Below are 13344 nucleotides of genomic sequence, written 5' to 3'. Positions count from 1 at the left end.
TGGTCTCTATACCAGTGATTCATGAGTAGTAGAAGTGAACTACTTAGAATGTATTCTTTCTTATTGGACAGATTCCAGTAAACACGGAAAATTTTAAATGTTGAAATGGCGGCTACAATACATAACAGAATTAACGCACCAAGATTACTTGAAACAGCGGAATATTTATACATCTAACTCCTAGTAGCTCTTTAATAATTAATGTTTATAAGTTAAAGTTTGGTGAAGACAAATTACATGACGATCGGACTGTGAAAAAATAGCATAACTGGATAGGCCATTGCGACGGAGATCGGGCTGGTGGGTGCCTTTGTAACACAAGTATGGAACCAAACCCATGATCAATAATTAATCAAGCCAGTGGTGCTACCTATTCTGTGATGCATGAACTAGATCGATAACTCATCACACTATAGCACAAGAAAACCTTTTTAGCGCATTTTCTCATTTATGGAAAAAATGCACTATTGTGCTCGCCATGTCCGTCTGTCTGTCTGTCCGTCCGTCCGTCTGTCTGTCCGTCCGTCCGTGACCTCATGTTTTCGTCGACGAGAAAATGCGCTCTCTGTCACTCACTGCAGGGAGTACTGAGTTATATTTTTTTAGCTTTAAGCCAAAGTAGCACTTAAAGGGCCAACGTTACCCCAGCTTAATCGGCGGTACAAATATCTCTTGTTGCAGTGTGTTGGATACTTTAGAGACACAAAAGATTTACGTGTATCTAGAGTTTTTAACGTTAAATCGGAAAATTTGCGATATACATTCCTTTGAATAAAATTTGCTGATGTCGCAATCTCCAACCTGCCAATGACGTTGAAAACTCACTTTTTACGGCTGAACAACTCACCTCCTGTAACACCGCACTCTGAAAACTGTTTGTAGAACCTGGAATATTCACACAGATTCCTGAGTTTTTTAGTTGTTCAGACTCGTTTGAGGAAAATTGTTAAAGCTTATTCAAAAACAACCTTTCTAATTTTCCTTTTCCTCGTATTTTTTCTGACGGTATAATTGTACGCGTGAACGTCAGAAAAAAACTACTTGTGGTTTTTCCCTGGCCTCGCAGGCTTGACTTAGTCAGTTTCGTTTGAGCAAACATCTGAGCTCATCCTCTACAGGAACTGTCTAAGGTTTTTTCTAGAGGGATTACAACTTATGAGAGCGAAGTTACGTTTAAATTCTTGTTCCTTCTGATCCAAAACGTCATTATAGATGAGGACGAACTTGACAGTGAAACTACTATTTTTGAACTCTGAAATACTGGCACACTATACAACCCAACGTCAGGCGAACCCGAAAATTCTTTGTTCGTAGTTTCGTGGAGGCCAGAAAAATACATCTCCAGGAATGCCAGAATAGGAACGATCCGATTGACTTGGGAATAAAAATAATATGCTTGAAATGTCGTAACCTCCTTCAGTTATGATAATTTTCACTCGCCCATCTGATACTTCTCTATATATAAATTTTTAATAATAAATTTATATAATATAGTATTTATGATATTATAAATAAATGCTCTTATTTTGATTTCAGTCTATACGGCTGTGATTTCTTCACTTGTGCTAACTTGGCATAATAATCAGATGCAAATTCAAACAGAATATTTTTCAAACTATTGTTGATAAAAAGTGTATGAAAATTTTCCACGACATAATTATTTTTTAAAGTGTCGCCCCATTCTTTTAGGCTTTGTAAAGGTGACATTTCCCATTAGCTTCGTGGTGAAGTGTACTCACAACGAACTGATAAGCGACTGTAACAAGGCAAACCAGCCCTTATAGAAGTTCAAACCCATTAAATATTGAAATAGTTAAAAATTCATAGCATATCAGTAAAGAGGAGTTGCCTAAACGACATTACTTGACTACACTATGGACAGATCACTTAATGAAATTATTTATTGGTGCTGATAAATAATGTTCTGAATTTTTTTTTCAATAATAGGAGAGCTGCTCGTTAAATTTCAAGTGTTCATGTGTAGATGCTGCCCGCCATCTTAGCCCTTAAGTTAATGAGGTTACAAAAGGGAATAAATCAATATTGAAGTGTCACCGGCTGATGCCAACGAGTGCCATAACGCTTCACAATAATCATGTTTAAGTTCAGTGAAAAAAAGAGTGCATATAAACGACCCAAAGTCTTCAAGTGAGTCCCACTCTAATCGTTACTCATTCTATTAGGTCGGAAAGTTTACTCATACATATTATAGAAAAATATATCTCGTAATATAGTATTATCGAATTAAAGTATTATCATATTATCGAATTATCTTCTTACCGTATTATCGTACTATCATATTATCGTATTATCTCGTTATCTTATGATCGTTTTCTCGTATTTTCGCATTATTGAATTATCGTATAATCGTATTATCATATTGTCGTATTATCGTAGTGTCATATTATCGTTTTATCATGTTATCGTATTATCCTATTATTGTGTTATCGTATTATCGTATTCGTCTTTTTTCACTCATTCGTATTAGAAAGAAAATCACTTTCTGCTCTTCGTTAAAATTAAAATAAAAGTAAAATAAAATCATTCAGCAATGATGGTTTCGAACAGAAAAAAGTCTGTTCACTTAATGGCTTCGAACAATCGCACACTTTTGTTATAGAATTACTAGACATTTCTGGCAGAGCTAATTTTAAAAAAAGCCATTCAGTACATACCATGAAATTCACACCTTATCTCTCAACAAGAAAATATTGCTGAAGAATTTAACGTTTATATTCTCCTCGTTTAATTTATTTAAAACTAGGTTTTCACCCCACGTGAGTTCTATTCTTCCACCAGTGAATTTCTTCATAATAAAATTGGTTCATTATGAGGTACTTAGAAAATCAGGTTCGGATTTGAGTCTAAAAATTGTTTTCATGGAGAAATAATTTCATTATGTCAGCATTATGAATTGGTTAACCTCTAACTGTTCGTGGTTTAAAATTAAAACCTCAGCATATAATTACTTCGAATTGCTTACTGGTGAACAAAGTGGGAAGTGGGAAACTATTGAGAGAATTTGTTTCAATATATGTAAATAATTTCGCGTGTCGAATGTAAATTCATAATTGTGGTCATCAATTGAATGTTGATATTTCTATGAGGCTGAAAATGCATCTCTCTTCTGTTCCTCAGTGATTTTTTATACATTTTGCCTCTATTTATTGCGCATCTTCAATACCAGTAAATCTACCGAAACTACCAGTATAAGTGACTAACAATCCAGTCATTGAAGGTCCATTCGCTTGCATGCATGACGATGTACTCGTAATTCCGGGTACGAATAAGGATTAGATTCTCGACTAAAAATTTTACATGCAAATTTCATCTTTGATATAGATAGTACATATTAATTCGGACTGCGACATGATATGGAAATTGCTATAATATTTGCCATCTCTTAACAGGAGCATCGAATGTTTGCCCATGCATCTGTTTCTGGCTGGGCTGCTGGCGCTGCTGCTGCTGCTGCTTGTAGCGCAACTAAGACATCTCAGCTCTCAGTCAACTCCCGCTAACTGCAAAAATGGTAACTATTTTTGGCTAGTGATTACATGCACCATTTAACTTGAGAAATAATTGTTAGTTTTCCATTTGAGAAAATAATGAACTTGAAATATTCGTCGAAGTGGGAGTGATGTATCCATATAACATTCAAAATCCTTACCAACTCACTCAACAAACTATTCGTTATTTTTTGACATGAAAAACTAAGAATTTCAATTGCTATACATATTTCCAGTACAATATCCACTTTTATTACGATTACCAAGTAGGTACTGGGAGTCCAGTGGTATTTTTGCTTGCATCAGATGAACTCTTCATTTTTTCGCTGGCTTCAAATAGTGACATTTGACAATTTTCATTTACCTCAACTTTTTCATCAATGAAGTGTCTTGGATATTCGAAATAAAATATCCTCTCGTTGTCATTCACTTTGTTCTTTGTTACCACGATTCAAATTATCTTTAACTTCGATAGAATTTGGCAATCACTTCGTAATTCAGCTTCGTTTACATCATGGTTGATCTAGTATAAGGTTGACCCATCAGAGACCCATTTTTCGTTGTTCGCCTGTGTCACGGGCATTAACGAATCACCGAAATGCGATCAAACCAATCAACCAATCCGTCATGGGAATGACGGTTTTTTTACGGTTCTCGATCTACGTGACGTATCAAGAAAACTGAACTGAAAGACGGAACTTCTCGTGGGTCAACCTTATATAGTTCACCAAGGTGCTATCAAGTCAATCCACAACAATGCCACCCGGGGGCGTGAAGACGCATCGAGCGCGGGGAAATTAGTAACGTCTGTCGCCGAAATTAGTTTTGTTATATATGGGCTCTGGGCCGAAATCAGTTGAGGAATTCATGCGCACAAAGTACTTGAGAATTAATATGCGCCATGCAACTAAATTAGTTAATTAATAAATATTAATTAATTGATAAATGCGCACAAATTAGTTGAGCAATATATGAGCCACACCCTATAATTAGTTGTATAATACGTGGGTTATGTATGCAAAATTAGTTATTTATAAGGGCGTTAGAAATTAAAATTATTAAAATTATAAAGAAAAAACAAAGATATCAGAAACTAATGACGCTAACTAACGTTGGGCAAAAACACCGCAACGAAAGCGAGTGTAAAACTCCAGTAAACATTGCAGCTTTAAATCAATTTTGCGAGCAAAAATTTGGTGCGAATCATGATTAAAGAGACGTTATGAGGTCTTATGCTCGTTGAAGTTAATATAACATCTGACAGCTGAAGTCAAATTAGCCTAACAACTCTATTTTTCCTTAAATTAGTTGCCTGACTTGCAGCCTCACATATTTTACTAAAAATTAGGAAAGAGAGACTAAGATGAAATGTACAGTACGATAAATTTCAGTTGAAATTGTGGCGAGGTGCTCATGATACGTAATTTTAGCGCAATATTCTCCTTTGATACTCACGTAAACTTTATTTGTCTTCAGAATGCCTGCAGTTCATCCTGCAAGGACCACCTAAACCAGACAACAAATACGTCAAGAGGTTAGAAGCACCGCGCCCGGTGGTCACAATCTGTGTCTTGCTTAATTTTTAACCCATTCCCTCCCATCGGTACCATATGGTACCACGTAATTTACTCGTAAATAATACTTTCTCAATTGCAAAGGGCTGGGTGAAAATTCGTTTGCCCATGCATTCAAGTCTTCTACCAAGACCCTGCTATACTGTTGCCAACTTTCGAGATCAGTGCTAACAAAGCGCGTTTGCTGTGACGGTCTTGTAGAGGTGTGGTGAAAAAGAGGCTCTATCACCTAATTGAGCGACATGAAAAGCGAGCAATAATTGATATCAAATTAATCTTTTTTAGCTTCTAATGGGCAAAATGCAAAGCATTAGATATGTAAATAAAGTTCAATGAAGGTAACTGAGATTATTCACAAGAATCTCACACGTTATGCTGAACTTTGTACCATGCTATGTACGGTGGTATCGTATGGTACCGCTAGGAGGAGTCGAGTATATATCTTCAGGTATATATTTTGCGGGTCTCGCTCTCTGAATGGAGTCTTAGGCTATCTAGTAGAAACCTACAATTTAAATGACATATTTTCTTAATCATCTGATGATCACAACCCTCTTGGAGGTTACTATATGATTATCAAAACTTAGATTGAACAAAGAACGTAGATCAACTTTGAAGTGGACAGCTTGATCCGAGATCTCGCACAACTTCATTTGCATAAGGAAATAATCAACTGATCAACGTACAATCATTCATTAGTCAAGTCTTTCTTCTTCTAGTAATGCAATATTTGGTCGAAGTCTGCAGATTTTCAACGAAGCATTATCCAATGCAATGAGGCAAGAGAGACTTGATTAAATACTTTTGAAAACGTGCATTGCGTAAACTTAAAAGTGACAAAATGTAAAGCCTTTACGATTTGGGTACAAAATGTAGCGCCAAAAATTTCCCTCAGTGCAGTCTTTTGGTAGAGACCTTTACGCTTATGCGAATATAATGCTGCATCTGCAGCGTTGGCGTAGGAGTGTATTACTTTCTTTCTTATAATTTGCAAGGATTTCTTTCGCTCAAATGGTATTTTATTGGATTGAAACTAAATTAAGCCCCATTGGAAATAAATGCCTCGCGAAATTTGTTATTAACTCAATAAGTTGTTAGTACAAAAAAAAACTCGTTTGTCGTATAATAAAAGAATATAATTTGTTTTACACTCGTAAACAATCTAAATACGTCCTAAAGTCTGAATATTATCAATTTCAAGTCAATCTAAAAACTTTTTTTTCTCGGATAAAATGAATTAAAGAAAAAAGTGCAAACTATAACCAGAAGAATTGTGAAGTCACTTACAATCGCTGTACGTTTAATCAATTATAAAAAATTATATTTTTTCAATTTTTTCAAATTATGCTGGATTTTTAAATCCCATACACTTGGACCTTAATTTATCTCTTAGATGTATAAGATCACTCATTACAACACTTCTCTTTAACTTCACTTCTTGTTTGTTTTTCTGTCTGCTACAAATCTTATAATCGATATTTAACACACGTCTACCTGCCCAATCGATCAGAAATTTTGCGCACTTGCACAAAGTTGGAGACAATGCATACACGTATCAGTTGACAGAATAAATAATTTTGAAAATTTAGAAATTTTTAAATATTAGAAAAAAATTTTCATTTTTTATATATGAAAATAAAATTAGAAATTCATTGTTCATGTGTAACAACAAAGACACTGGCTTCTTAAGAAGTGTTGTCTTTAAGGAGTAATTTTTAGGCGCATATTATTTTTCCCTATGAAGATTCATCCAGGAGAATTACCTGACGCCTCCCGGACAGGGGCCTCTGCAACTCAGCGGTCGAAGAGATCTCAACGATTCGTCCTTTATCGAGCTTCGGAATTACTTGAATTTGTACTTCAAAGACAAGGTCAGAATATGGCATAAGATTCTAGTACAAAAACTTTTATTTTGAAAGGGCGCGACGGTTGTTTTCGCGTTTTATTTGTCGTAATTTTTTTCTTATTTTTACATGTCACCTGCGTGTTATATGCTTCCAGGTGTTAGTTGCTAACAAATATTATTCGCTTCAATGTATTTTAACACCCCCGATGATGGTCCCGTAAACCCGATATATCCTTGTAAATCGAGAAAATTATGCATCTCAACAAAATTAAACACTAATATCGGCCAAACGTACCGAATGTTTTTCGGTGCTAAGAGCTCAGAAAAGCACAATATTACAGGTCCCAATTATTCAGTAAAATAATAACAAAGAATTTTCAGCGTAACGGACGTTTCCTGGTGCTGGGCGCTGGTGACGGCGAGTATGCGGACGTGACGTTGGAGTTGGAGCGTCGCCAGGGCTGGACGGGCATGTTGATCGAGCCGCTGCCGCAGCTCAACAAGTTGCTGCGCCAGAAGAACAGGAATGTCGAAATCATGTCGGCGTGCGTCTCGCCCTTCGAGAATGCAGTTTCCGTGAGTAATCTTGATTTCAACGCATTATTCGGTGCTGATCTTCAGCTGATTCAATAAATATTTTTCTTTGTCTGATAAAATTTTCCATCTTGAGAAAGTCTAAAAACTGGTATATAAGTTAGCAAAGAAAGTTTACAAAAAATTTTGTCAATAGAAGCATCTGCATGAAATCCCTCCATTAATTGGGCGGAGAAAGCAGCAACATAATTTTATAAGAAATACCAAGTGCAGCGGATTAAATTCGCTTATGTACTTTTTAATTCCATTTTTCCTATTGAGACACACATGAGTAAACAAAACTTTTCCTATTTTAAACATCTGGCTTCAAATGTTAATGAAGTTTGTTTATTATTAGGCGGTTACATTTGTATTTATTCTCTACACGTCTCATCAGATGAGGCTGGCGTATCCCAGCGTCAACGCTTCGTTCTCAGATGAAGATCGCTTCTTCCGCTATCGCCAAGCAACATTCGATGTGTTCATAGAAGACGTTCAGAAGGTAACGAGCTTACAGAGTCTAAAAGATATCATGGCTCCAACTCTACTTTCTATAACTCTATAATCTAGACAAATTTTTGTCTTAATGATTCACTCTTCTTCAAACTTATCCTATACTGACGATCCATATTTATGATATTTACACTTTTCTTCGTTCATATACTCTCAGCATTAATCAAAGCTAATTACGAAACATTTGCTGATTTTTTTTCAGATAGGTTGTACCATTAATAGCGTAAAATTTATTCAATTACTAGTGGATTGTCTGCCACATGAACATTCAGACAAGGATCTGCAAAGTTACCTTAGCTTCATCATGATATGTTTTTCTATGTATTTCTACTCTGAAGTTTCGGCAATAAGGACCGTAATAAATATAATTACCCAGTCACATAAGTTTCGCCTTTCAGCAATGACATTCAAGTTTAAATAAAAAATATTTCATCGTTTCTAGAAGAACCAGACGTACGACAAGTTGATTGTGCCGTGCCTGCCGTTGTCGTACATACTGCATGCGTCGCGCACGCTATCCGCAGTAGTGGACTTGCTGGTGCTCGACATGTCCGGATTTGACATAAAGATCCTTGCGTCGATGGAGCCTGAGTCTCTTCCTCAATTCAAGGCAGGATGAGTAAAAAAAGGAATTATATTAATCTGTTCCAAATGCTTCCTTTTCATTAAAAATTTAAGGCCATTTTCATATCTTGCTACCACTTTAGAAGGAAATTTAGTCGCTCAATTTGAATTATTTAAGGAATTATTTTTGGAAATACAATTGAAATTATTTATGGAGCCCGAATATTTATTAGCTGAACATGTTACGCCACATTGACTGTACAAGTTTAGCCACAGAAGTAATCTGTTCTCCATTGTTCTCCGGTTGTTGTTAATTTACGTCCAAGTTAGTCTTCAGTTAAGCTAGAAATTTTTTAAGTAATCCACATTTCCTTTGCAATCAAAACATTTGCACGTTTGGGATGAAACCTGATTAGCCAAATGCAAGCACCCTGCTTGCCTGTGCTTATTGTTCCCTGTATAACTAAAAAAATTTGTTGATCTTTTGCAGATGGTGTTGCTGGTGATGCGCTACAGAGTCGTGTCGAGTGATTTCCGTATGTTCTTATCAGAACAAAACCTGAAACTGGAAAAGACTTTCGAAACAGGCAATTCAGTGGACTGGGTGCTATTCAGCTCTACTGAATAGAATAGAATAGAATAGAAGTGTCGGCGTTGAAGAAATAGGCCCATGGCCTGTTGCCGATTCTTGAACTTTTCGTGGCTTGATTCACAAGGGATCCGGCCTTTGGAACCCGATCTTTCCATAACTGACGAATGATTGAGATAGCTGCTGAACTTATTGCCTGGTCCATAATTTGCTAGGCATTTTAAGACTGAACATATGCTCCTGCATAGCTTTCCAGGGGATGAATTCACTGAAGAATAGCAACTGCAATCCATTAAACGTTGCAGTTCTTGTTAAGATAAACTGTAGTGAGATTACGAGCATGGCTTCTTATTTTTAATTGAAAATAATTAATTTTTGTTATTTTTCGCATGTTTATCCATATTTTGCGCAACTTTATATCTCAACTTATGAAAGAATGAAATTTAGATGTCTCAAAAATTCACTGGCTTCCAATTAATGGCAAGATAAATCGATCGAATTCTAAATTACTTTAAGATAGAGCATTTTTAACATTAATAAGACTTGGCAATTCGTGAATAATGTATTCATGAATTGCCAAGTCTTCGTATGATGAAAGGAATCTTAATTAATTAATTAATAAAAAAAAATCAGCGAATATACCACATTAATTTCTTTATCCTCGCATATCGGACCTCACTTGTTGAACTAGAATATCATCGAATTAGTAAGCCAATAACTCTAGTTTAAGCAATATATTAAAATCTAAGATATTCAGCGTGCCACCTGATTAACAACAGAAAACTTTAACTAATTTGCTCAGAATCAAACACCCTCATTACTTAATCGTTTAATGTCATCCCATTTTTAGCGCATTTTCTCTTTTATGGAAAAAATGCACTGTTGTGCTCGCCATGTCCGTCTGTCTGTCTGTCTGTCTGTCTGTCCGTCCGTCTGTCCGTCCGTGACCTCAAGTTTTCGTCGACGAGAAAATGCGTTCTCTGTCACTCACTGCAGTGAGTTCTGTGTTATATTTTTAATATTCAAGTCTAGTATGCAATGGTTGCGTAATACTGCGGGACGACGTTCGTGAACTCGTTCATGATGTTATGGCATCAAAGTATTTTGATTGCACGTTAGAGCAAAACTAATATTTACTTTAAAATCTAAAAACAATTAACATAACATATAAAAACGAAAGATCGAATGAACCTCACAGCTTATAAATAACTAATGTGATCTCCAACTTGAATAGATGTCTCGAAATTAAACAGTGTGTGAAGAATATAAAACACGTATCTTCTGCCTCGAATTGTGACCTATAACTAGGAAAAATTTCCAAATACTTTATTTCTTCACAGTGCATTAGAACATATAACCAGTTTTGTCAGGAACGATTGTTCAAATAATAATATCGATGCTAGCAAGCAAGAGCGAATCAATTTATTGTGTTCCGTTAGAAGAGGTGGTCACTTTTCTAATCCTCTTCTAAAAGCATGTTTTCCACGGGATGATGGCGAGGCACATTTTTCTACAAAAGTTGACTTTTTAATCTCGAATCAATCGCGTCTCAAACAGGACCAGTTAAAATCTTTCTTGAATATTCCGACCAAGCTTGGATTTAGTCCGGAATTGTTGACGTCCACGATGCAGAGAAAAATAAACAGAAATTTATTATTGTGCCATCAAAAACTTGCACAGAACATCAGGGCTCAAACTTTTTTACCGCTGGAGGATAAAACCAACTAGGCGCTCTCCATGCTCTTACATTTTCCGGTAAGTTAAAAGCCGCGAGTTTCCTCAAAGCGAACGCTTTAGATGCAGGAAAGTCGCTGCAGACGTGGCCAGGGCTGGCGGGGCGGCGGATTGCGCATCGCAAAACGTATTATAATTGAATTGACAAATTCATTTCCGAAGCATTACGAGTTAATTAGTTTCGATTTAATTTCAGAATTATTTTGCTGTTACAAAAACTTTGTAACAAAGTTTTAAATGAATTCAGTTACCACAATTTTGTTACCGTATATTTTATATTTTAATTTCGCAAAAAAGGTTGTTTAACTCCATTCTTTATCTGTATATGAGCACTGGTTATCTCAGACATTGAAGTACTGGTATTTTTCAGAATTAAGTACGAAGAACCGTTGTCTCTCATTAGGTGCTTTTGGTTCCAATCTTACGAAAAAAAAGAAACAATTTTATTGTTAATTTCTGCTGTGATTTCTGATAAAATGGACAAGAATAAGCTGAACAAGTAAGTAAAGCCTACCCTTTTATTCTTTGATTTATAATTTCATCGAATCTAATAAATAAATAAACATTGTAGCAGCCAACTGAATATTTTTCTATACTTCTTCTTCCTCTAGTTTGAATAAATTAAAACTTCACGATATATATGACTGTAAAGTCTCCTGAAAATCAAGTGAGTAGCAAAGACACACCAGTCGAAGGTAGCAGCTCGTTTTGTTTCCATGATGGCCCTTAGTCTGGTAAAGCTTGCTTAAGAAGCCAATTAATTCATTATATTGAGGTTTGCAGTGGTTCAGTTCATGTCATATTTCAGTTCATGGTTCATATTGAAGTTCTAATATAGCTCGGATGAAAAAAAATTTTATGCCTGCTTTTTAGTCGTAATTTTGAATAACAAATTCCTCCTGTGAAGCGCTATTATTAGTTACCGTTATCATTTACTGAGGCGATATAATATTTTACTAAAAAATAATGTATATTTTATGCTATAAGTTGGTTCCCATTAACTTGCCGACCACTAACGACAAAACTTTAGGCCAATTTTTTAATTAAAAATGTAATTACGTGAAAATGTATGCCATTCCAGAATATTGGGAGAAACTCTTCTGGCGATGTTGGCCGTATTCCTGGTGGTATTGTTCCTGCAGTTGCTGTCACTCACGCGCAAGCCTGTCGCGGTCACCTGCTCTAAACAAGGTGAAGCAAATAACTCGTCACCCACTGCCAAACTTGATTTGTCTTGCAAGCTTGATACGTGTTGTCGATAGGCTTTTATCATGTAATATTACTTAATTAGTGGGTGCAAACGAAGCTCCAGAATGGCTTTACATCGGCTGACGATGGAATTGAAGTGAGAACTCATTAATCAAGCATTGCTTAAATGTTCTAAAAATCTATAAGCAAGTGTAAATATTAAAATGCAATCAAAAATACACCATTATCTGAGTAAATTCGAAGCAAGTTGCTTGTCAAATTTCCAACAATTGTTTTAAAAATTGAATTCTTTACTTTCATTACTCAAGTGATTTTAATGTATTTCAGTTTGTTTGAAGAAGTTCTTGGATGGACCTCCTGCCTATAACGACGAATACATGGCCAAGTGAGTCAAACTGCTAATTTCAGTATTTTTAATTTATTCGCAATCCCTCACATACTTCATATATGTTATATATGAACCAAACAGTTACTTGTGAAACTAGACATCAGTTCTCACATTTCACAAGTTCAAGCATAAGTGAGTGAATCAGATTGCTAGGCTTCCATGCCTTTTCCTAGTTAAAAATATAAAATGTTACGATGACGACGTATGCCGTGGTTTTCGTCTCGTAGCATTATTGCGTTTCTGTGTGCCACAGGTTCCTGCGCAACAAATACATCGTGCCTCCCAGCAGCGGGCCGCTGACGCTAGCGAATTACAAGCCATACGACGAGAAGGTTTTCAACCAGACGCAGCAATACATTTACGACTATTTCAAAGACAAGGTAATGGCTCATCATGGCATCTCTAATAGTTACTAATTCTACTTTTCTGCAGTTACACATGGGAGCAATTTAAGCCCAATGTAAACATACAAAAACTGTGTATTTTATTTGCGCTCTCCGTGTATTAGGAAAACCCTTAAGGCAACATCGTACACCTGAATTTTGTCTACAAACTAATACAATGATTTCTTTTCAGCGTAACGGGCGTTTCCTGGTGCTGGGCGCTGGTGACGGCGAGTATGCGGACGTGACGTTGGAGTTGGAGCGTCGCCAGGGCTGGACGGGCATGTTGATCGAGCCGCTGCCGCAGCTCAACAAGTTGCTGCGCCAGAAGAACAGGAATGCAGAGATCTTCACGGGTTGTGTTTCGCCCTACACTTACCCAACGCAGGTACACTGTGTTTCACCCTACACTTACCCAACGCAGGTACACTGCGTTTCACCCTACACTTACCCAACGCAGGT

At 36.3% G+C, this 13344-nt stretch overlaps 1 protein-coding gene across 1 annotated transcript; it reads left to right on the top strand.

The window, feature by feature from the left end:
• Positions 1-11266: 11266 nt before the first annotated feature.
• On the top strand, positions 11267-13338 carry LOC108681800 (the record flags this gene model as incomplete). The annotated part of the gene is made up of 5 exons (XM_018170875.2): positions 11267-11401; positions 11984-12093; positions 12439-12496; positions 12753-12879; positions 13076-13338. Coding segments are annotated over exons 1-5 (581 nt in total), but the record flags the coding sequence as incomplete, so codon positions are not given.
• Between the last annotated feature and the right edge of the window lie 6 nt (positions 13339-13344).

The sequence above is a fragment of the Hyalella azteca genome, unplaced genomic scaffold (genome assembly GCF_000764305.2).
Source record: "Hyalella azteca isolate HAZT.00-mixed unplaced genomic scaffold, Hazt_2.0.2 contig3201, whole genome shotgun sequence".
Lineage (NCBI taxonomy): Eukaryota > Metazoa > Arthropoda > Malacostraca > Amphipoda > Hyalellidae > Hyalella > Hyalella azteca.
The sequence above is the reverse complement of the archived record's forward strand: the minus strand, read 5'-3'. Positions and strand labels throughout refer to the sequence as shown.